Below are 24,529 nucleotides of genomic sequence, written 5' to 3' on the forward strand. Positions count from 1 at the left end.
TATTTGCCAGAAAATATATTTGCTATTGTAAATGGAATTTTTTTTCTTAGTTTCTTTTTCAGATTGTTCATTACTAGCGTACAGAAACATCACTGATTTTTGTGTGTGGTCTTGTACTGCACCACTCTGCTGAATTCAGTCGTTAGCTTTAGTAGCCCTATCATGGATTTTTCAGGATTTTCTGTATAGAGTATGATGTCATCTGCAAATAGGGAATGTTTTACTTCTTTCTTTCCAATTTGGATGTTATTTATTTCTTTTTCTTTCCTAATTGCTGTGGCTAGAACTTCCAGTACAATGTTGAGTAACAATAGTGACTGTGGCCATTCTTGTTTTTAGCACCTGATCACGGAAGGAACAGTTTCAGTCTTTCCCCATTCAGTATATTAGCAGTGAGTTTTTCATAAATGCCCTCTATCATGTTGAAGATGTTTTCTTCTTTTCCTACCTCTCTGTGTGTTTTTATCAAAAAGGGTCAGGATTTTGTCAAATGCCTTTTCTGCATCAAGATAATTCCCATGTATTTTTTCTTCTCCTTTATTCTAGTAATGTGGTATATTACATTAATTAGTTTTCTCATGTTGAACCGCCCCTTGCATACCTGGGATAAATCCCAATTGATCATGCTGTATAATTCTTGTATTGTGCTGTTGAATTCAATTTGCTAGTATTTTGTTGAGTATTTTTCATCTAAATTCATGAGGAATATTGGTCTGTAATTTTCTTTCTTTTCATTTTTTGGTGTTAGGGTGATGTTGGCTTCATAGAATGAGTTAGGAAATGCTCCCTCCTCTTCAGTTTTCTGGAATAGTTTGAGCAGGATTAGTGTTAATTCTTCTTTAAGAATCTCTTGGTAAAATTCACCAATGAAGCCATCTGGTCCTGGGTTTTTCTTTATTGAAAGGTTTTTGATTACTGATTTAGTTTCTTTACTTGTTATTGATCTGTTGAGATCTTACATTTCTTCTGGAGTCAGTTTAGATAGCTGGTGTGTTTTTGGAAATTTGTTGGCATACAGTTGTTCATAGTATCTTCTTATATCCTGTTTATTTTTGTGGGGTGGGTACTAATGTTTCCCTGTTCATTTCTGATTTTAGTTATTTGTGTCCTCTTTTTTCCTTTATCGGTCTACCTAAAGATTTGTTGATTTCATTGACCTTTTCGAAGAACCAGTTTTTGGTTTTGTTGATTCTCTTTCTTCTTCTTATTTTTTTAATTCTCTATTCTGTTTATCTCCACTCTAATCATTCTGATATCCTTCCGTCTGCTCACTTTGGGTTTAGTTTGTTCTTCTTTTTCTGATTTCCTCAGGTGTGAGTTTGGGTCTCTAATTTGAGATCTTTCTTCTTTTTTCATGTAAGTATTTAGAGCTATAAATTTCCCTGTCAGCACTGACTTTGTGTCTTCCATAAGTTTTAGTATGTTGTGTTTTCATTGTCATTTGTCTTAGGATATTTCCTAATTTCCCTTGTGATTTCTTCTTTGATCTTTTTGTTTGTTTGTTTTTGTTTTTGTTTTTAATTTTTTATTAATTAAAAAAAATTACAAGAAACACAAACATTCCGAACACATACACTCAGCAATTCACAATATCATCACATAGTAGTTCCATATTCATCATCATGATCATTTCCCAGAACATTAGCATCAATTCAGAAAAAGAAAAGACAACAGAAAAATATAACAAACAGAAAAAAAAAAAATTTACAGGCCATACCCCTTACTGATCCCTTTCATTGATCACTAGCATTTCAAACTAAATCTATTTTAACATTTGTTCCCCCTATTATTTATTTTTATTCCATATGTTCCTCTCATCTGTTGACAAGGTAGATAAAAGGAGCATCAGACACAAGGTTTCCACAATCACACAGTCACATTGCAAAAGCTGTATCATTATACAATTATCTTCAAGAAACATGGCTACTGGAACACAGCTCTACATTTTCAGGCAGTTCCCTCCAGCCTCTCTATTACATCTTGGATAACAAGGTGATATTTACTTAATGCATAAGAATAACCTTCAGCATAACCTCTTGACTCTGTTTGGAATCTCTCAGCCATTGACACTTTGTCTCATTTCACTCTTCCCCTTTTTGGTCAAGAAGGTTTTCGCAATCCTTTGATGCTGGGTCTCAGCTCATTCTAGAGTTTTTTGCAATCCCTTGATGCTGAATCTCAGCTCATTCTGGGATTTCTGTCCCACGCTGCCAGGAAGATCCACACCCCTGGTAGTCATGTCCCAGGTAGACAGGGGGAGGGTGGTGAGTCTGCTTGCTGTGTTGGCTGGAGAGAGAGGCCAAATCTGAGCAACAAAAGAAGTTCTCTTGGGGGTGACTCTTAGGCTTAATTTTAAGTAGGCTTGACCTATCCCCTGTGGGGTTAAGTTTCATATGAACAAACCCCAAGACTGGGGGCTCAGCCTATAGCTTTGGTTGTCCACACTGCTTGTGAGAATATCAAGAATTCAACTTGGGGAAGTTGAGTTTCCCCCCGTTCTCACCATTCCCTGAAGGGGACTTTGTAAATACTTTTCCACTCACTGATCAAATCACTCTGGGAGTCATCAGGGCATCACCTGGACAAACCAACAAAATCTCATGTCCTGTACAAAGTTCCATGTGCTTAAGGTGTTCAATCAACTATCTACGTAAGTTATATTAGGAGATGCACTAGTCAAAGTATAGATTTGTACCAAATAAACATTTTTTGCTTTAGTCTCACACATGAGTTGAAATTTTAAACTATTAAGTACCATCTATTTTCAGCACACTGCAGTAATGACATTCTTTTGTTCTTCCTCATGCAAAAACATTTTTTATATTTGTACATTTAGTCACTATCATTATACACCCTAGGCATTCCTAGATTACACCATCTCAATCTTTATCGTCTCTTTCTTTGTGATTTCATTTATGCCCCAGCCCTCCTCCCTCTATCATTCGCATATGCAGCTTCATTCAGTGTTTTAACATATTGTATTACAGTTCAGTAATATTGTGCTGTCCATTTCTGAGTTTTTATATTCAGTCCTGTTGCACAATCTGTATCCCTTCAGCTCCAATTACCCAATATCTTACCCTATTTCTATCTCCTGATGGTCTCTGTTACCAAGGAAATATTCCAAGTTTATTCACTAATGTCAGTTCATATCAGTGAGACCACGCGATATTTGTCCTTTTGTTTCTGGCTAATCACACTCAGCATAATGTCCTTAAGGTCCATTCATGTTGTTACATACTTCATAACTTTATTCTGTCTTACAGCTGCATAATATTCCATCTTATGTAAATGTCACAGTTTGTTTAGCCAACTGTCTGTTGATGGACATTTTGGCTGTTTCTATCTCTTGGTAATTGTTAATAATGCTGCTATAAACATTGGTGTGTAAATGTCCATTTGTGTCCTTGGCCTCGTGTCCTTTGAGCAGAGACAGCATATAGATGGGTCCTGTTTTTTAATCCATTCTGCCAGACTATGTCTTTTGATTGGAGAGTTTAATCCATTAACATTCAGTGTTATTACTGCATGGGTAGTACTTTCTTCTACTATTTTGCCTTCTGGATTTTATATGTCATATCTAATTTTCCTTCTTTTTACCTTTACTCATAGTCTTCCTTTCTACACTCTTCTCCACACCTCTCTCTTCTGTCTTCGTATCTGTCTCTAGTGCTCCCTTTAGTATTTCTTGCAGAGCTGGTCTCTTGGTCACAAATTCTCTCAGTGATTTTTTGTCTGAAAATGCTTTAATTTCTCCCTCATTTTTGAAGGAAAGTTTTGCTGGATATAGCACTTTTTCTCTTTTAATAATTTAAATATATTATCCCACTGTCTTCTCGCCTCCACGGTTTCTGCTGAGAGATCTGTACATAGTCTTATTAGGCTTCCGTTGTATGTGATGGATTGCTTTTCTCTTGCTGCTTTCAAGATCCTCTCTTTCTCTTTGACCTCTGACATTCTGATTATTAAATGTCTTGGAGTATGTCTATTTGGATCTATTCTCTTTGGGGTACACTGTACTTCTTGGATCTGTAATTTTAAGTCTTTCATAAGAGTTGGGAAATTTTCAGTGATAATTTCTTCCATTAGTTTTTCTCCTCCTTTTCCATTCTCTTCTCCTTCTGGGACACCCACAACACGTATATTCGTGCGCTTCATATTGTCCTTCAATTCCCTGAGTCCCTGCTCATATTTTTCCATTTTTTTCCTATAGTTTCTGTTTCTTGTCGGATTTCAGATGTCCTGTCCTCCAGTTCAGAAATCCTATGTTGTGTCTCTCGAAATCTACCGTTGTAGGTTTCCATTGTTTTTTTCATCTCTTCTACTGTGTCTTTCATTCCCTTAAGTTCTGTGATTTGTTTTTTCAGACTTTCGGTTTCTTCTTTTTGTTCTTTCCTTGCCTTCTTTATATCCTCCCTCAATTCATTGATTTCGTTTTTGATGAGGTTTTCCATGTCTGTTCGTACATTCTGAATTAATTGTTTCAGCTCCTGTATGTCATTTGAATTGTTGGTTTGTTCCTTTGACTGGGATATATCTTCAGTTTTCCCAGTGTGATTTGTTATTTTTTGCTGGCATCTAGGCATTTAATTACCTTAATTAGTTTATTCTGAAGATTCTTTCACTTCTTTTATCTAGGGTTTTCTTGCTGGATGAATTTGTTGTCTATCTGTTCTTCGACTTTCTGTTCAGCTTTATCTAGACCTTTAGCTTAAGTTTTGTTTAACAGAGGAGAATTTTTCAGTTCTTGGTATTCTTGTGTCTTGCCCTGCTTGTGTGGTGCCTCTCCCCCACACACACTTAGGAGGGTCTACTTAGATATTATTGACCCCAGCCAGATTTTCCAGACCAAACTGGCTTCAGGAGGAAAGAGTCACCTGCGTCGGTTTTCCCTGAGGGTGAGACCCAGCAGGTTGAAAGACTTTCCTGTGAAGTCTCTGGGCTCTGTTTTTCTTATGCTGCCCAGTATGTGGCGCTTGTCTGACTGCAGGTCTCACCAGCATAAGATGATGCGGCACCTTTCACTTTGGCAGACTCTCCCTGCTGGGGGCATGGTGGAGACAGAGGAGAGGTTGTAGGCTGGTTTTAATGGCTTCAAATTACCAAGCCCTGGTGTCTGAATTCCTTGATGAAGGGATTCCACCTGGGTGGGGCTTCACCCCTCCCCTGGGGAAGGCACAGGCTCCAGATAAGCCCCCAAAAGAGCTCACTTCTGCCTATGCCTGGGGCAGTTGCAGCCTGAAAAGTCCTGCAGCTGCATCCAGAGGCAGTCAAGCCTTTGTAGATACACAGCCACAAAAACCTCTGTTTCCTTCTCTTTTTTTTTCCCCCCTTTTCTCAGTCCTGCCCTTTTGGCGTTTGATTGTGCCCAGTCCCTGCTGCTGGTAAAGTTCTTTCCTTTTCCCTCTGGGAAGCGGCCTGTCGGGGCAGGGGCGCTGGCCTCCGCAGCTTTGGAAACTCACAGTTCTGGGGGGTGTTCGCAGCCGGTCCAGCTGGTCCAGACTGGGGTACGCTGTGTGTCTGGTCACTGACGTGGCCCCAGGAGCTGTTCTGTACTGTTTCTGGTTATTTAGCAGTTGTTCTGGAGGATGAACTAAAATGCATACGTTGTTAAGCCGCCATCTTGACCCCAAGCTCTTCTTTGACCTTTTGATTGTTTAAATATGTTATTTAATTTCTACATATTTATGAGTTTTCCAATTCTCCTTCTGCTTATGATTTCTAGCTGCATTCCATTGTTACTGGAGAAAGTACTTTGTATTTTTTCAATATTTTAAAATTTATTGAGGCTTTTTTTGTCACCTAATGTGTGGTGATAACATGCAGCATATCTCATGTACACTAGAGAAAAATGTGTATCTGCTGCTATTGGGCTAAGTGTTCTGTATATGTCTGTTTGGTCTAGTTGGTTTATAGAAACTGCTCAAGTCTTCTGTTTCCTTATTTTCTGTCTAGATGTTCTATCCATTATTGAAAGTAGTATATTGAAGTTTCCTACTATTAATGTAAAACTGCCTATTTCTCCCTTCAAATCTGTCAATATTTGCTTCAGATATTTGGAGGCTCTGCTGTTAAGTGTGTATGTATTCATAATTATTACATCTTCTTGTTGAACTTATCCCTTTATCAGTATGTGATGTCCTTTTTTGTCCCTTGCAGCAATTTTTTTTTTACTTTAGGTCTCTTTTAGGACCTTGTTTTTTTAATTAAAAAGTAATCTTGAAATACAGAAAAGCTTCTTAATTCTTTTGTAGACTTGCACAATAATTCATTAGATATATATATACCATAACTTGTTAATGAGTTTCCTCATGGACATTTAAATTGTTACCGATCTTTTGCTATTACAAAGATGAAAGGAATAACACTAAAAAATTATCAATTTGTAGCTTTTGCAAGTATGTCTGTAGGATAAATTCCTAGAAGAGTAATTGCTGGGTTAGAGGGTTGATCATAAAGATTGCCATTTTATACTCCCTTCAACATTGTATGAAAGTTCCTTTTTTCCCCACTTCCTCACCAAACTTTTTGAGCTTTGTCAGTCTAATGGTTGAAAAAATAATCTCCCTGAGTAATTTTTTACAGCTTCCTTGATGTATAATTGACAAAATATACTGCATATGTTTAAAGAACACAGTTGGAAAAGTTTTGACTTGTGTATACATCCAAGAAACTACCACAGCAATCGACGGAATTAGCATATCCTTCACTCTCCAAAGTTTCCTTGTATCCCTTTATTATCCCTCCTTTCCACCTATCCTTGCCCCACCCCTCCCATTGGTAGGCAACCACGGATCTTCTTTCTGTCCCTGCAGGGTAATTTGCATTTTCTAGAATTTTACATAAATGAATTCATACAATATGTTCTTTTTCTATAAGGTTTTTGTTTGGCTTCTTTCACTAACATAATTACTTTGAGATTTTACCCACGTTGCATGTATCAATAGTTTGTTCCTTTTTTTTCTAATTAATTTTTTTTATTAGAGAACTTGTAGGTTTATAATAGGTTCATTCCTTTTTATTGCTGAGTAGTCTCCCATTGAATGAAATTTGTTTATTGATTCATCTGTTGATGGACATTTCTGTTGTTTTCAGTTTTTGGCTATTACATATAAAGCTTCTATGAACATTTGTGTGTGAGTCTTTGTGTGGACATATGCTTTCTTTTAAATACTTGGAAATGGAATAGCTCTGTATGTTTTACTTTATGAGAAAGTGTCAAACTTTTTTCCAGTATAGTTGTACCATTTTATTTTTCTCTTAGCAGAATATGAGAGTTCCAATTGTTCCACATTCTTACTAACACCAGTTATGGTCAGTCTTTTAAATCTTAGATATTCTAATTGGTATGTAGTGGTACCTCATTATAATCTTAATATGTGTTTCCCTAATGACTAATGATGCTGAGCATCTATTCATGTGCTTATTTGCCTTCCATATATCTTCTTTGGTGAAATGCCTGTTCAAAACTTGCTCATTTTTAAATTGGTTGGCATGATTGTTTTTTGAGTTTTGCGTGTTCTTTATATATTGTAGGTACAAGTCATTCATGAAATATGTGCTTTGCAAATATGTGCTTTGCAAATATTTTCCTCAAGTCTGTGGCTTGTCTTTTCATTCTCTTAACAGTGTCTTTCAAAAAACAAACATTTGAAAGTAAGTACAATTTATGAATTTTCTCCTTTGTGCATTGTGCTTTTGGTAGTGAATAGAAGAAATCTTTGCCTAACTCAAATCACAAAGGTTTTCTCCTATCTTTCTTTTCTTCTAGAAGTTTTGTAGTTGTAGCTTTTACATTTTGGTTGATTTTTGTATATGATACAAGCCATATTTATAAGTTCTTCTGTGTATGTGTGTGTCTGGATATTCAACTATTTCAGCACCAATTGTTGAAAAGACTCCTTTCTCTGCTAAGTTGCCTTTTATCTTGTCAAAAATCAGTTGACCTTTATGTGTCGGAATCTGTTCTGTCTCATTGTCCTGTTTGTCTGTCTTGATACCATTACCGCACTGTCTTGATTACTTTAACTTTCTAAGCCTTGAAGTCAGGTGGTCAAAGTCCTCCAACTTTGTTCTCATTTTGCGTGTCTCTTATTATGAGTGGAATTGAGCATTATTTCATACATAGAAGCTTCTTGATTTCATAGTCTTTCGAGGTTAAAAGAGACTGTAAAAAGTCATCTCTTTCCTATCCTTTTAACCTGATATATTAATTATCCCCATAATTTCCCAGCCTCTACTTGGATCCCTTCCAGTTTTGACAGTGTCCTTAAAGTGTGTGTTGCAAAACCGAAGAAAATATTCCAGGTGTGCTCTGATATGTACACAATAGAATCAAACTTACCCTTCTCTTGTTAAGAACATGCCATGTCTATTAATGCAGCCTAAATGTATATGAACTTTGGGCAGCCATGGTAACTTATATTGAAATTGTATTTAAGCCATCTATAGTGGTAGTTTTAGACAATAGTTTTTGAACCTAAGGATTTATATGTTTTTAATATATTTCCCAGTTAAATTGAATCTATTGGATTTAGCCCATTATTTCAGCCTGTTGAAATCGTTTCGGATCTTGACTTTGATTTACTTTCTAGCTTTATGCTATCCAAGAATTTGATTAACATGCCATCTATTTCCTCACTGAAGTCATTGATAAAAATATTGGCTAGGACATGACCAAAGATAGAACCTGAAGCATGCTACTTAAAACCTCCTTCCAGCTTAACACCGATCCATCCAATATTACTACCCTTTGGACACAACTACTTAGCTAAATAAAAATCCACTAAATTGTGGTGTGTTGGGAATGGTTAGAGTACAAAATAGCTAATGGAGATTGTGTTTAAATGAAGTAGAAGGACAGTCAGCTCCTTGGTTCCTAAATGCTGACACCAACTCAGAAACCTTCAGTGATTCCTCAGTGCCTCCTGGGTTTGGCCTTCGAGGGGGTCTACATTTTGATCCCCCAGTCCCTGTCCCTTGTGGGCTTTCATTTCTTTCCTCTCACCAAGCAGGTCCAATATCTGTCCTTCAAAAATGCTATGTGGAAAACAAGTTGGCGGTTCCTCAAAAGTTAACATAGAATTACCATATGACTCAGCAATTCTACTCCTAAGTAACTACCCAAAATAATTGAAAACTGGAACTCAGATAAATACATGTCCACACGTGTTCATAGCAGCACTATTCATAAAAGCCCAAAAGCCCAAATGTCCATTGGTGGATGGATAAACAAATGGTGTTATATACATTCAGTGGATTATTGTTTGTCAGCCATAAACAGGAATGAAGTACTGGATGTAGACTGCAATGTGGATGATCCTTGAAAATATTAGGCTAAGTGAAGAAGCCAGACACAAACTGTCACATATTGTATGATTCCATTTATATGAAGAACCAAGAATAGGTAAATTCATAGAGACAGAAAGTAGATTAATGGTTGCCAGGGGGAATGGGGACCAACTTCTTAATGTCTACAGAATTTCCTTTTGGGGTGATGAAAATCTTTTGGAACTAAGTAGAGATTGTGTTTGCATAGCATTGTACATGTACTAAATATCACGGAATTGTTCACTTTAAAATGGTTGGTTTTATGTTACATGATTTCACCTCAATTGAAAAAAAAGGTTGCATACATTTCTTCCTTGGTGCCTTCGTTGGGACTTTTAGTTCATTGCTTGGGTTGCTTTTCCTCTTCTCACCCCTAAGCTTGCTTGCTTCGTTTCTTTGTTCCTTGGTTTCCTTGCTTCCTTTCTTCCCTTTGTTTTTATTTTGAAATAATTTCAAACTTAAGGGATAGTTGTAAAAATCATACAAACTGATACAGAGAACTACAGAACAACCCTACCCAGATACCTAGATTGACAACTTTTACCATTTTGCCATGTTCATTTGTTCATTTGTCTGTTCCTCCCTCTGGAAACTTCCTTCCTTCTTCCCTCCATCGTGTCTGTCCGTCTGTCCATCCATCCTTCTGTCTGTCTATCTATCTCTACTTTTTAAACATTTGAGAGTAGGTAGTATTTATAATTCTCCTTAAACATTTAATATATCCATGTATATTTCCTAAGAACAAGTTTATTCATTCATGTAACCTCATCAAGTACAGTTATCAAATTCAAGAAATTTTTTTAAATATAAAGTATACAGTCTATGCTTCATTTTTTTTTTCCCAGTTGTCTCATTAATGTCATTTTGGGCCTTTTCTCCTCCATTATTAGATCCCATCCAGGATCATAAATTGTATTTAATTGTCATTGTCTAGCCCTTAGCTTTCTTATGTGCACAGTTCAGACCTTGTTTCTTCCAGGTAACCTTCCCTAGACTCTCCAGACCTCCAGAATCTGTTGTGTGCAATTCTCATTTAGTACTTCAATGCTAAATTGATTTTTATTTCTCTTTTTTCATAATAGCCCCAAACTGGCTATATTATAAGTTCTTCTAGGGAAGGGGCTGTATCATAAACTTCTTTGAGAACAAGATTAACTTTGCATTTGCTTAGCACAATGTTAGAGCAGGCACTGGATAAATGTGTGTTCCTTTCATCTTCCCTTCTGTTTATATATCCCTCAGATTTTGCATGTGTTAGGCATTTTATGACTTGGTTGAGCTAAGTTAGTTGGCACTCAGATTCCACTTCACTTTTTTTTTTTTGGGTGCATGGTTTGGGAATCGAACCCAGGTTCCACCTCGCTTTTTAAAAATCAGCTTTATTGAGGCAGAAATTACACACTGGAAAATGCACTTATTATAAGTGTATTTTGTGAGGAATTTTGATAAATGTTTATACCCACAAAACTGCCACCCATTATCAAGATGTTAAACATCCCCGATCCCTCCCAAAAGATCCCTTGTGTCCTTTGCAATCATTTCCTTCCCACACCCCCAGGCAACCACTGATCTGCTATCTGTCAGTATAGATTGGTTTTGAGTGCTCTAAATTTTATATAAATAGAATCTTACACTGTGTACTCAACAAATGCTTTTAAGTTTCACTCATGTTGTTGTGTGGGTAATGAAGCTCTATACTGCTGGGTAGAATTGCATTGTGTGGCTATCCCACAACCTGTTCATCCATTCACCGGTGCATGGACATTTGGGTTGTTGCCAGTTTCTGGCTATTAGGAATAAAGCTGCTTATGAATGTTTGTATACAATTCTTTTTTAGGACATTTGTTTTAGTTTCTTTTAGTAAATACCTAGGAATGGGATTTCTGGGTCATCTGGAAGGTGTACCTTAACTTTATAAGAAAGTGCTAAACTGGTTTCCAAAATTCCTTGTACCGTGTTACACTTCCCATGAGCAGCTTACAAGTTCATGTCTGTCTTTTCTTTTTAGTCATTCTGATGGGTGTGTAGTGGTTTCTCATTGTGGTTGAATGCGCTTCCATGATGACTAATGATGTGGAGCATCTTTTCATATGCTCATTGACTATTCCTATAACTTGTTTTTGTGAAATATCTGTTCAAATCTTTGGTCAATTTTGTGTTTTGGAGGGGGTAGTTGTTTGTCTTACTGGGTTCTAAGAAGTCTTTATTCTGGACACAAGTCAGATTTGTATATTAATATCTTCTCCTAGTCTGTGCTTATCCGTTTGTTTTCTTAAGGGTATCTTTTGAAGAGTAGAAATTTTTTATTTTGTTAAAGTATGGTTTATCAATAATTTTCTTTTATGGTTCATGTTCTTTTAAAAAATATTAAATAATACATTGAAAGTGTAGAAGCTGCTAAGGCACAAACAAGTTACAGAATAAGTCATGTGAAAGCACTATGGGGGTAGGTCAGGGAGGCTCAGCAGGCAGAGTTTGTGCCTGCCATACCAGAGACCTGAGTTCGATTCCCGGTGCCTGCCCATGTTAAAAAAAAAAAAAAAAAAAAGCACTGTGGAATGATGTGTGTGGCAATTTGATTAGCTTCCATTTTGATTATTTTTGCCTCAGTATCCAGAATTGTAAACTCCAGCCTTTTTTCTTAATCTAGTCCTACATGATTGCAATTCCTGAGGTAAACTTGAGTGTCCACTGCCAATATCCTTGGATGGCCACCAAGTCCTCTAAGAAGAATTCAAATATTTATGTTCCCACATACAATAAATGGAATTCATAATTGTAGACAGACAGTACAGATTTCATTTAAAAATGAAATTTAAAATAGATAAATAAATAAGATAATGCTTCTGCCTTATATATAATTTTAGCCCACCAACAGGCCTCTTAAAACCCTTTGACTTGTACGGCTTAAGGGAATTTCTTTAATAATTTTCTGCATTCAGATAAAAGTTCTTTCTTAATATGTAAAGACTGAAAACTGATTAATATAAAACATAAAATTAAAAGTTTCAATAATTATAAAAGACTGCATAGGGGGGTGCAAGGATAGTTCAGTGGTAGAATTCTTGCCTGCTATGCAGGAGACCCGGGTTCGATGCCTGGGTTCAATTCCTGGCCCATGCACTTCCCCAAAACAAACAAACAAAAAAAAGTCAACAAATGGTGCTGCAATAATGGGATACTCACATGGAAAAAGAATGAAATGTGATCCCCACCAAACAGTATACCAGAAAAAGGAAAAAAAAGACTGCACAGAATTAATATCCTTAAGAGGATGTCAGTTTTACCAATTACAGCTCATGGCTTTTCCCTGTGGCAACCATTTAAGCTAAACATTGTCAGTGTACAGGGACACATGCGAAGTTTTTTTCTGAATAGGTTTATGTTCTTTCTGTGGTCTAAGAAATCTTTGCTTATCCTAAAGATTTTCTCCTATGTTTTCTTCTAGAATCTGTATGTTTTATAGTTTTAACTTTTATATTATATGTGTGATCTATTTTGAGTTGAATTTTGGGTATGGTATGAAGTAAGGGTCAAGGATCATTTTCCATATGTGTGGGTCTATTTCTGAATTTTCTATTCTGTCCTATTGATCTGTATGTCTCTTTTTGTACCAGTACCACATGTCTTGATTACTGTAGCTTTATAGTCAGTCAATCTTAAAATCAGGTAGTATAAGTCCTCTAACTTTATTTTTATTTTTTACAATTGTTTTGCCTATTCTAAGACGTTTGCCTCTCCATATAAATCTTGTCAGTTTCTTTGAAAGAGACTACTAGGACTTTATTGAGATTATATTGAATCATAGTTCAATTTGAGGGAAATCAGCATCTTAATATTGAGTTTTCTGGTTCATGAATATGGTATATCTCTCCATTTATTTAGTTCTTCTTTAATTTCTCTCAACTGTGTACAAGTCTTTTTGTTAAAATCGCCTCTAAGTATTTCATTGATTTTTTGGTGTGCTGTTATAATGGTATTTTTAAAATTTTACTTTCCAGCATTCATCACTGCATATAGAAATATGTTATATTTGTATTTTGCATTTTGACCTGGTATCATGTGAATTTGCTAAACTCACCTATTTATTTTAGTATCATATTTGTAGATTTCTTCCTGAAATGATTTAGGCTTCTGCAAATGGAGACAGTTTTACTTATTCCTGTCCAGCCTTTATGCCTTTCATTTATTTTTCTTTCACCTTAATTATGAGTCCCTGTTCTTGAACTAGGCAATAAGGACTTTGTCCTAATTTCTTGTTTGCTGATGACCATAATGGCAAATACTTAACTGGGCACCTACTTTGTGCTGAATGCTGAACCGGACCCTGTACCTGTAATACTTCACATAATTCTTACAGTACCTCAGTGAAATAGGTATTTTCATTTCCTTTCTATGAATAAAGATGCTGAGGATCAGAGGGACAAGTCATTTGTCAAGGTCACAAATTCAATACGTTGGAGCTGGGATTTGAACGGGGGAGTGTTTGGCTTTGAAATCCGTGCTCTTTTCCACAGGAAAAGAGCCAGGAATAGCACTGCCCCTTTAAGGTTACAGCTGCTGGTTTCAGATCAGACTGTTAAGAGCAGCTCTGTCGCAGAAGCCCATGTATGGAATGACGGGAAAAGGGAGTCTTAGAAAAATGTCCTGTTCCTGGCTGCCTTCTGTGCTGCTGTGGTTCCAGTTGGCCGCAGAGTTATTTCTTCTTTTAGTGTTGGTGGAAGGAGTTAATAAGCGCCATCCCATCAGGCTCCGGGTGCCTTTCCCTCAACCAGGCTGGCATGGGGAGTATGACGGTCTTGAGCTGTGCTTATCAGCAGGGCCTGGCAGCCTGAGCCAGAGTGGCCTTGGGGAGGAGTGCATCTGGCCTCTCAGGATCCCATTTCAGTGGCTGTCGAAGCCAGACTGTCACAGCTTGGCAAGGCTGCTTCCAGCATCATTGTCTGTCTCTGACCCTCTGCGGCTCACTGGGCTTTGAAAGCATTGGCTGCACAGGCAGGGACAGGGAGAAACTTGGCCACGCAGGACTGTTGCATCAGCATTGATGCCGTCTTGTTAGGAATCTGAATGGGATTTTGGAGTGAAGTTGGTGGCCACAGAGTCTGGGCCTCCTGGCTGGAATCCTCTGGACAGAGCGTTTTTTTCTTGACAGCCCTTTTATGGCTCAGTTCTTCTGGACTTGTGACTGGCTTCTCTTAACGAGGCTTTGCTACAGGTCCCCAAAAGAACTGCCCCAGTCAGCAGGTTAGTGCTTTCTCCAAGGAGAAGTAACTGACATCAAACCAGATTATTCAGTGTCACTCTGAAACCATTAAGACTGTGTTGGCTGCCAGGATGGATGGATGAGGGTCAGGGGCTGGCAGTGGGGGTAGATGGTGGTGGTGGTGGGGGTTCATTTTCATTCTGCCAGATTACTAGCCCACTCTGGTCAGATGGGTTGTCAGATTGGAATGCCCATCTGTGTGGACACCTGCCCAAGTGCTGTTGAGTTGCCCTGAGGGCACCCTGCACAAGAGGCTTGAGTTGCCCTGTGGGATCACATAGGAGTTGGTATGTGTGGCGAGTGTTTCCCAACAAATAAAAATAATTGGATACCTTACTTCTTGTGGCAGCTGTGGAGGGAGCAGATCTCTACATCTCATCCTCTCTACTGCTCCACAGATTGAGTTGCATCTAAATTCCAGTTTTCCTTAATCCTAACCCTAACCCTAATTTTTAGAAATACTGATAAGGCAAGGCTCTTCCTGCCTGCTGGCAGTCAGTGAGTAAAGCAGTTCACCTGGAACAAAACATTGTGGGCCATTCAAAATTAGGGTTCAAAGAGAGAATGCTTGATGCTATCCACTCCACATTCCTCTGACTCTTGGCCTCTGGGGTGAATTTAGTCCAAAGCCGATGTCCTTTGGGAAGCTGAGCTGCTTAGCTCTAGGTAGCCAGGCCACAGGTGATAAGAGGGACCAGTTCTTTTCTACCCACCACCCTATTTAGATGACACTGTTGTGATACACAACTGCCCATTCCAGCAGCTTGGACTTACTTTTTTCTTTCTTCTTTTCCCCCCAGATGCTGTGACGGTGACAGATTCACTAGGGTTTGTACATGTTGAGGAGGGGCCTTCCTTTCGGGGGTGACCACATTCGTCAGGGCATGCCTGCGGTACTCTGGGCCCATGGACCTGAAGGAGAAGCTTCCGGTAAGGCTATATTCTATTATCTTAGGGTTATCAGTCTGTTGCTGTTAGACCCATCCTATTTGGGCTTGTCTGCGGGATCCTCATTTGGGGGCTTCAAAGAGAAAGAGTGGGGATGTGGATCTGAGGTTTGAGGTATGTAACTGTGATCCCCTCCCAAGAGGGAAGTATTACTCAGCTGGGAAGCACAGACCTGGAACTTTGCATAAAGAATAAAGGATGAAACCATTACTACAACTGCCTGTGAGTGAGGGTTCTGATTTGAGTTGGCCTGGAGCCAGTTTTCCCACATCTTGCCCAGGGGTGTGTAATTTGGTTTGTAAGCTCTTTCCTAGGCCTGTGCCCCAACCTGCTGAGCCAGGCTGAGTTGTGGGGCGGTGGGGGTGGGGCGCTCTCTGTGGTTAGGGAAGAGCTCTCCATTCAGACCCCAAACATAGCTGCATAGTCTGCAGGCAGCAAGAACCAGGTGGTGGGGCCTTCCAGCTGACCTTGGTCCTGCTTCCAGCTCCAAGTGCTCCACTGTCTCTGGGTGGAGGTAGAGTTGTCTACATCTGCCCAGGAGGAGGTAACCTTTGTCCCTTGCCTGGACTTCTGTCACACCCTCCTAGTGGATCTGTTTGTCTCTGTCTCCACACAGCTGCCAGAGTGAGCTATCCAAATGCAGAGCTGCATGTTTGTCACACCTACTTAAAACTGCTCAGGGGCTTCCTGCCACTTACAGCCCTGCCTCTGCCCACCTCTCCAGTGCCTCAAACCACACACCCTGCCTTGACCGGGACCATGAGTAATTCTGAACATTTCGTAGTTTGGGTGCACATGATGTGCTCGGGCCGTTATCTCTAAAATTGCTCCCACCCTTTATCCTGATTTTCTCCTCCTACTCTTTCTTCCAGACACAGTTTAGGCCCATTAGCTTCTCCATTTAAATCTTTTCCTTCTTCCTCCCCTCAGAGATTCCACCTTTCAGCATCCATAGTTCTTCCATCACCAGATTTGCCACACTCCGTTGAAATCATCTGTCTGTCCTACATTATCCCTAGCTCCCTCCTTGTACAGAACATGTCAGATAGGAAAGACTTAGTATGTATTTATTGACTTGAACTTAAGATAGCCATCTTTCTGCCAAAGAGAGCCTGGGGAGGTCTGGGGAGGGAGTAGTGGGTCCACACACTGAGTCTCTGGTGGTGCCTGGTTGATGCCTTTCTACTGGCCTCATGTGCCTCTGGACCGGCTGTGGAACAGGCTTGGGGACTTGAACTTGTAGCAGGTGTATTCAGCCTCTTGTTCAAAGACTGGTCTGGCTGCTCTTCAGGTGGTGTCAGTCCTAATAGTGATTGCTACAGAGAGAAACCGGCCCTGCCCCTTGCCTGGGTGCAAGGCTGTCGCATATAGTTGCCAAAGCTGTGTACTATTCAATTCTAGGGAGTTTGCTCCCGGAGACTATGATGTGAAATGTGGTGTCCTGTCTGGGTGACACAGTGGACAGTGTTGTTGCTGAAACACCGATTCTTAGTGTATGGGGGTGTTCTAGTTTGCTAGCTGCCGGGATGCAATATGCCAGAAACGGAATGGCTTTTTTTTTTTTTTTTTTTTGGTAGAGCTGTAATAAACAAATTCCTTTTATAAACAGAATTTTAACTGAAAAGCCACAGTGGATGAAAAAAAGGGGATATTACTTGGTAAAATCCGGTGACATTTACAATAGTTTTACAACACATTTAAGTATTCTAGGGTTTTATATCTAACCTGCCTTCCATTTCTAAGTCCATGTCTTATAAAATGACAATTAAGAATACGGGTTTGATCTCAAACCTAGCCCTGAATTTGTGTGCCAGGAAAGGCAAAACTATACTCTTAATCTCTATCTTAATATTCGGAATGGCTTTTAAAAGGGGAATTTAATAAGTTGCAAGTTTTACAGTTCTAAGGCTGTGAAATTGCCCAAATTAAGCAAGTCTATAGAAATGTCCAAAATAAGGCACCAACAAGAGGTTACTTCACTCAAGAAAGGCCAATGAAGTTCAGGGTTTCTCTCTCAACTGGAAAGGTGCGTGGCAAACATGGTGATGAAGTCTTTAGCTTCCTCTCCAGACTTTTTGTTTCATGAAGCGCTCCCTGGGGCATTCTCCTTCTTCATCCCCAACTCTGGCTGGCGGACTCTCAGCCTCCTGGCTCTCTCGTGGTTTGTTGGCTCCCTCCTCGTTCTCAAAAGGAACTCTCTCCAAAATGATTCCTCTTTGATACAATTCCAGTAAACTAATCAAGACCCATGTGGAACGGGTAGAGTCACATCTCCGTGGAGATAACCTAATCAACTTTCCAGTTTACATTATTGACTAGGGATTAAAAGAAACAGTTGCTCCCACAAGATTGATTAGGATTGAAACATGACTTTTTTAAGATACATAAATCCTTTCAAACTGGCACAAGAGGAAACAAGGTTCTGTGAGAGAAGGAGGCTGGCTTCTCTCTCGGGCCTGGGAGCCCTGTCTAGGGAGCAATCTTTGTAGCCATTTTTCCTGGAGGATTTTTCTTTATCCTTCTCCTCCTTCTGCATAGATGAGTCCTGCACTAGAGAGCGGCAGCAGCAGCAGTATCATACTTTGGATTGGTAGAACTTAGGCAGTGGGAAGGTGGGTGCTGGCTGAGAGAGGCTTACAAGCTAGTTGGGAAATTGCTAGTACAAGCCATTATGTAATTAAATCTGATGGGTTTTCTACCTGAGGTGCCATGTGAGTTGTATAAATAAATGGACTTCATAAAACAAACCCGTGGCATGGGATGGTCAGCAGGCTTCTTGGGGAGAGCTGGCTTGAGTGACTGATGGCAAGGTGGCCTGTCACCTGCTGGCCTAAGCTATTGCTGGGTGATTTCCTGCCATCCCCTTGCCCTTCTCTTTCTAACCTACTTGTTCTTAGTCTCTGCTTTAGAGCCTCCTTTTCCACTGTCTCCTGCTTTCCTGCCATGGTGGATATACTGTTTGTAGCAGGGACAGACTGGCTTCCTGCTTCCCTGATGCAGTGTTCCCTCCTTAGTTGCTGGAGTGGGGTCCTGTAGAAGGAGGCAGGATGGGGAGAGGACTGGGTTGGATTTGACCCTTAGAGCTGCTTTTTCTAGGTCCTGTTACACAGAAGGGAGAGAGCAAGTTTCTCTTGGCCTCCTTGTGGTTCCCCCATGAGAATCCTTGGTAGAAAGCTAAAGGGATCTGGGAGCAGGGAACAGGGGATAGGAGGCTATCCCTTGGGACAGTTTCCTAAGGCTACAGTCAAACTGCATAGGCAGCAGTCACCCCACCCCCACCCCTCCCACCCACTCTGCCTGGTGCCTGGCACGGAAGCTGACCCTGCCCTCCCCTTGTCTGCGCCTGCTGGAGACTTCCTGCCCTTAACCTTGGCAGCAGGGCCCCTCCTTTCTGTCCCCATTCAGCTCTGGGACTTGGCGGGCCCACAGGGAGCTGTCCTAGGGAGGGGGAGAGGAGGGGCTGGCTCGTACTCAGCAGAGGCTCTTCCCTTCCTCGCAGCTCTAGATGTGTCGTCTAGGAAACGGAGGGCCCTGGAGAAACATGCTCAGGCTCCAGCTCTGCTCCTCGTTGCTGGACCAGTTAGGCTGTTCCCTCTCCCTTGGGTTTTGAGGCCCTTTCCTGAGGATGGCCTGGACTCAGGCAGAGAACTGTCTCTGTCCCCTCATGTTGCCTTTATCCCTCCTTCACCCAGGGTGTCTGTGCTGAGAGCTTCCTGCCTGTCAGACTGTGGGGCCGAGAGAAATGCTGCCAGAGCAACTGCTCCCTGAGACTCTATTTATGCTCCCAGCAGTGTGGAGGCAGGAGCCTCAAGCATCAGGCTTCCCCTTTCTGCCCAGGAGGTGAGGGGCCAGCCCCCACCCCCATCCCCCAGCACCTCCTGGCCCCAGCAGCACTGCTGCAGGTGTGTTTGAATGGGACTGGCACCCATCAGCAGCTAAACAACTTCATTGCATAGATGAGTGGCCGAGAGTCTATGGTTCCTGGTGGGAAGGTATGAAACCCTGGGTAGGGAGGTGTCCCCACAGTCTCTCCCTGACTTCTGCCCTTCAGCTGCCTCTGACTTCCCGATTCCTTCAGCTGAGGTCTTCAGCTAGCTTTCTGGGCTTCTGCCTTGCTGTTCTAGATGCCACTGCTGGAGTCTGCTGTAGTTACATTCTTCCCGCCTGCAACCATCCCTTTCCAGACCTTCCCCCACCACACAGGATGTGCTGCTATTAATAACTTGCAAGGCCCCTCTCCCCTCTTCCTGCAACTCCAGTTGGGCAAAGAGCTGTTGTTGGCTTGGCTCCATGCTGGAGGGGTCTCTGAGTGATTCAGAGGAGTTGTTTCCCACAGGGGGGCTACCGGCTTTGCCCAGGCCAGGCCTTGGAGGCCCAGGAGAGATAGTCTGGGAAGAGCGCTGAGTGTGCCCTGTTCTGAGACCGGCAGCTGCCATTTTCCTCACAGCTCCTTTTCCTGTCCGTGTACCCCTCTCTGCCATGTCCACCTCTCTCTGCCCTCTGCCCACCCAGCAGATTAGCTGCAGGGGCCTCCTCAGATGAATGGGCTGAGCTCCTGGATATATGAAAGAGCTGCTACTAACTTTCCCCTCTAACCCTCTTTTCTCCTCCCTCCCCTCCCTTCTCTCTTTTCTCCTCTCCCTCCCTCCCACTGCTGCTATTACAGCCGCTGCCTCCTCCTCCTCCTCCTCCTCCTCCCTCCCTCCCGGAATCTGCAGCGTGACTGGAAATCGGCTGAATTAATCAGCAGATTGAAGCTCCCTCTGCTGCATCTGACTCTGCAGCCCCGGCTCCTTGCTCTACTCTCTCCAGCTCACTCCCCTTCTCTTTTTCTCTTTTCTCTCTCTTCCTCTTCCTCTTCCTCTCTGTTTTTGAGGGCAGTGGTGGCAGTGACTGTAGCTGACTCCTTGTGGCTCAGGCTTTGCCCCGATGCTCTTTAAACAGGCAGATCTTTGGATGCCCCTTCAGGGCAAATGCAACAAAGTGAGTATGCCAGCCCGGTTTTGAAATTACCATTAAGAATACCTCATTCCTGGCTTTGGGTAGGATGCTTTGGGTTACCAATTGCCTTAAGAGTCCCGAAGATGAGATGTTGTACCAGACGACAGGCTCAGCTGATTCGGAGGAAGCTAGAAACTTGGAAGGATACAGGGATGGAGCCAGAAAGCCAGTGAGTATAGGGACCTGCCAGCCAGGCTTCGGAGCCACCCAGCTGGCCCTTCTCTGAGCAGGACTGGAGCTGGAGCCTCTGAGGGCTGCTCTGTCCGACCTCCCACAGGAGCAGCCTGTCAAGGTATGCAAGGACCTGGGTCTCCAGGCACAAGAGGGTGAGTGACTGGAAGCTCTGGGCCAGGATGCCAGCCCTCCTAGGGGCCAGTAAGGGAACGTTTCTCACTGGACTACTGTGAGTAACCCAGGCTGGGTGATTTCTAGGTATATCTTGGTGGCTGCAGGAAGTGGAGAGGAGGATGGGGGAAACTGTGAAGGTCAGCATGAGCCTGGAAGAGGGACAAGAGGGGAAGGCACCTCTTCTGGAGGCTTTCATTTGCCTGGCTGCAGACAATCAATTTGTGTCTGGCCTAACCCAGAAGAAATTTATCCTGATGGATAGTTGCTGAATATCTGCTTCAGTGATGGGGGAGTTGTTTGGAGACAAGTTTTGTGTCCTTTCCCCACCTGCACTGGCCAGAAGCCTGTGCTGGTGAGGATCTAAGCCCCAGCCAGGTCTACTTTCTAGTTCCCTGCTCTTGTTAGGGGCCCGTGGATAAGGTCAGGGGCTAAATTCATGGACTGTCTCCCTGAGCCTAGGGGACATTGGTTTTGCTTGCTCTCAAAATGGGTGAAGTAGGAAGGAAGACAGCTGTGATACAGAGAGTACCCCAAGGACAGGGGGCCTGGGGCCTCTAGTCTGGACAACCTGAGAAACCTGACTGAGGTTGGTGTCAGAGACTTAAGGTGGCTCTCAATAGGCTCCTTACGCTGAGCCAGACTGCCCAGCTTCTGACCTTCTGGAGTTTGCCCTGGTCAGTAGCAGATCTCATGTGGTTCCAATTTGATGGTGGCTCTTTCACCAGCCCAGGTGTATCCCCAAACGCCTGTGCCCTGTTGGTGATCCACACCCCTCCCCCCACTTAATGATACAACAAAGAAAGCAAGCACAGGTTGTAGTGAGTGAGTGTTTGCCTCTCCTGAGTATGAACTTCCTTAGAGCCTCGAGAAATTTTCTCTGATTGAGCCTGAGCTGTTGAATGCTAGAATTGGTTTGACTTTACCTGAAAGGCATCACACCTTGTCCCAAGAATATCTCTGGAGGTGACCGGCAGTGTGGTTGGATGGGAGTTCCTGAGCAACTTTTGTTGCCTTTGGGTATTGAAGACCAGGGCAGATTTTTCCTCACCCTCTTGGCTCCTGTAGGCAAGAAAAGCATACCTGAGAATGTGATGGAACTCAGACTGACCATTTAGGACTTGGGTTCTTGGTTCTCAAACAAAGCGCACCCAATCCCTTGCTCCACTCTCTCCATTGGTACCCAGGAACACTGGGGTGCTTAGCCTTTGAGAAATGCTGTCAGAGGCCACTCACCCACCAGCAGATCAGCTTCCTTTCAGCTCATTCTGAATTTCTTTCAGAAAGTATCAAGGTCTTCCCCTGAGTTTCTCAGCTCTGGCTCCATTACAAGTAGGGAAAAATCGAGGCATAATGAGAAAAAGGGGTGATTTTGTCCATAACTTGAACCTCCCTGCCAGAGATGGGTGAGGTGTTGCCACTTGGTGCTGGTGAGCAGCCATGGCTGTAGCCAAGCTCGGTGGAGGACTGTGGAGAGTGGACTGGCCCAGAGGTTGCATCCTTGCTCCAGGCCAGCCTGTCCTGGCAGGCGCTTTCTTCAGAAGGCATGTAATTACAGCATGGCTTGTTTTCCCTCCACTGTGTCGTCTTTAATCGCCAGTCTGAGATGGGAGCTCCTGGCCAGACACAACATGCGGGGGCAGATGTAGGGAGTCTGTTCTGCAGGCACCCTGCCTGCTGCAGCTGGCCCTGCCTGGAGCATCTGCTGCACCCTGGCCCATTCTTCCCACACCTGGGAGGAAGAGAGTGCAGGTCCAGGTATCTGGGGACAGAGAGAGGAAAAGAGAATGACTCGATTGGATGCTTGATGGGGTGTCCTAGGCTGGCTACCTAGAATAAGGCAACAGATGTCAGGACAGGCAAAGACCTGGGGCAGGGAGTCATTAGATTTTTCTGAGCCCAGTGAGCAGGTGGGAATTGAGACATGCCCAAAGTCTAAATGCTGCTCTCCAGCTTCTCCTCTCAGTCTTTTCGCAGCCTCGCTGGATGTTGTTGCCTTCCTGAACATGGCCCTCTGTCCCGAATGAGTGATTTTCAGATGAACTTTCAGCCCTGTGGGATTTCCCAGCCCCTCCTTCCCTTCTTTGTCTCCATCGCTTTGGCTTGCAGCTTTTCCACTTCTGTAAGCCCCTCGTGCCTCGTTTTCTCACTTATCACTTCTGAAGACCTGGCTGAGGCAGGTCAACCCTGGACACTCCAGAATCCCACAGCTGTGGAGTGGAAGTGAGGCAGAAGTGGGAATGGAGAAGGAAGGCATAGGAGGCCCTGATTTCTCACGTAGGCCCTGGTGTTCAGTTGCCACATCTTCTAAATTGTCTTCTTCCCTTGGTTTAGATGGTGGGAAGAATGCATGTCAGCCATTCTGGGCCAGCACCTTGGGTGGGAAAAGGTCTGTGGTCTCCTTTTCCTTTTTATCCCCTCCATTCCACCCCCAAAGGAGGCAGAGGCACAGGTCTTTGCCTCACTTGCTTTTCATCTGTCCTGAACCATGGCCCCATGGGGAGGCCACAGGATCCCTGCCAAGGGAGGTGGGTGCTTCAGAGTACACAGCCTGAGTACGTGGTATTTACTCAGGTTGGGAGCAGGCCCCTGCCAGGAGGGCGATTTCTTCCTGAGCTGAAAGAACCAGTTTATCCCTCCTGGGAAGAAGCAACTCTTATTTTCCTAATCCCTCAAAGCCACTGTGGAGAGTGGGGATTAGGTGAGATTTAGGCAAGGGAGCTGGAAGTCTTTGGGTCAGGCCCACTCTGGAAGCCTGTCCTCAGGCCGAGGGAACTGGCACTGAGCCCAGCATGGAGGTGGGGTTGCCACACAGGTGGGGTACGGCCCTTCAGTCCCAGTAGCCCATCTAGTCCTGGGGTGAGGTGGTTTCCTGCGAGGAGCAGGGCTAGGTTGCTGAGGAGTAGACTTTTGTGGAGACATCAGAGCTGGACCCTGGGGGAAGCAGATGCATGGGTGATAGGAGTCCAAGTCTTCTCCCAGTGCCCTAGAACTAGGGATCTGTTCCTCTTGCTTGGGGGCGTTTCCTGCTTGGGGCTCACATTGATGCTGTCTCGGAGCTCCCTGGGAGCAACTTGCTGCTCATTCAGGTGCTGCTTTCTTGTGGCATTCTCTCCCTGCGCCCCCCAGGGCTGAGGATCTGGGTATCAGATCCAGTGTGGGATCAGCTTCACACCAGAAGGTTCAGTTGAGTAGGTCTTTTTTAAAACTCCAGTTGTTTCTGCTGCAGATTTTGTGTTGACAATCCCTGATTGAGTTCTCACTGGGATCAGTGAAACTACATGTGTTGCCATTCATTCATTCATTCATTCAGTGAGTAAGTAAGTGGTCACTTAGCTTCTCCTGTAGGCCTGGCACAGGCTACTATAAGGCTGGCATGGGGGTTGGGGTACAGTGCATAGAGATGCAATAATTCAGTACCTGTTTTCACGGAATTTGTAGATCAGAGGTTGAGCCAGACAAGTACGTCTAAAATAACGATTCTGTGTGATGCAGGCTGTGAGCCAGGTTGCCTAGGGTGCCGTTAGAGTACAAACCTCTCTGCTTAAGTGCAGTCACTGGGTTTTGGGAAGGTTTCCCAGAGGAGGTGACTCTTAAGGGAGAAGTAAGAGTTGTCTGGAGTGAGGGGTGTGGCTCTCAGCT

General features: G+C 42.8%; 1 protein-coding gene across 10 annotated transcripts in view; it reads left to right on the plus strand.

Annotated features, from left to right (window-relative positions):
• TMEM94 (transmembrane protein 94) overlaps nucleotides 1-24,529 on the plus strand; it is a 59,341-nt gene that overhangs the window by 15,331 nt on the left and 19,481 nt on the right. For all 10 annotated transcript variants that reach the window (XM_077163783.1, XM_077163781.1, XM_077163784.1 and 7 more), the window contains exon 2: nucleotides 15,394-15,523. In XM_077163783.1, the coding sequence (XP_077019898.1) occupies nucleotides 15,500-15,523 (24 nt within the window). In that variant the 5' untranslated portion in view covers nucleotides 15,394-15,499. The remainder of the gene's footprint in view (nucleotides 1-15,393; nucleotides 15,524-24,529) is intronic.

Source organism: Tamandua tetradactyla, chromosome 6 (assembly GCF_023851605.1).
Source record: "Tamandua tetradactyla isolate mTamTet1 chromosome 6, mTamTet1.pri, whole genome shotgun sequence".
NCBI lineage: Eukaryota > Metazoa > Chordata > Mammalia > Pilosa > Myrmecophagidae > Tamandua > Tamandua tetradactyla.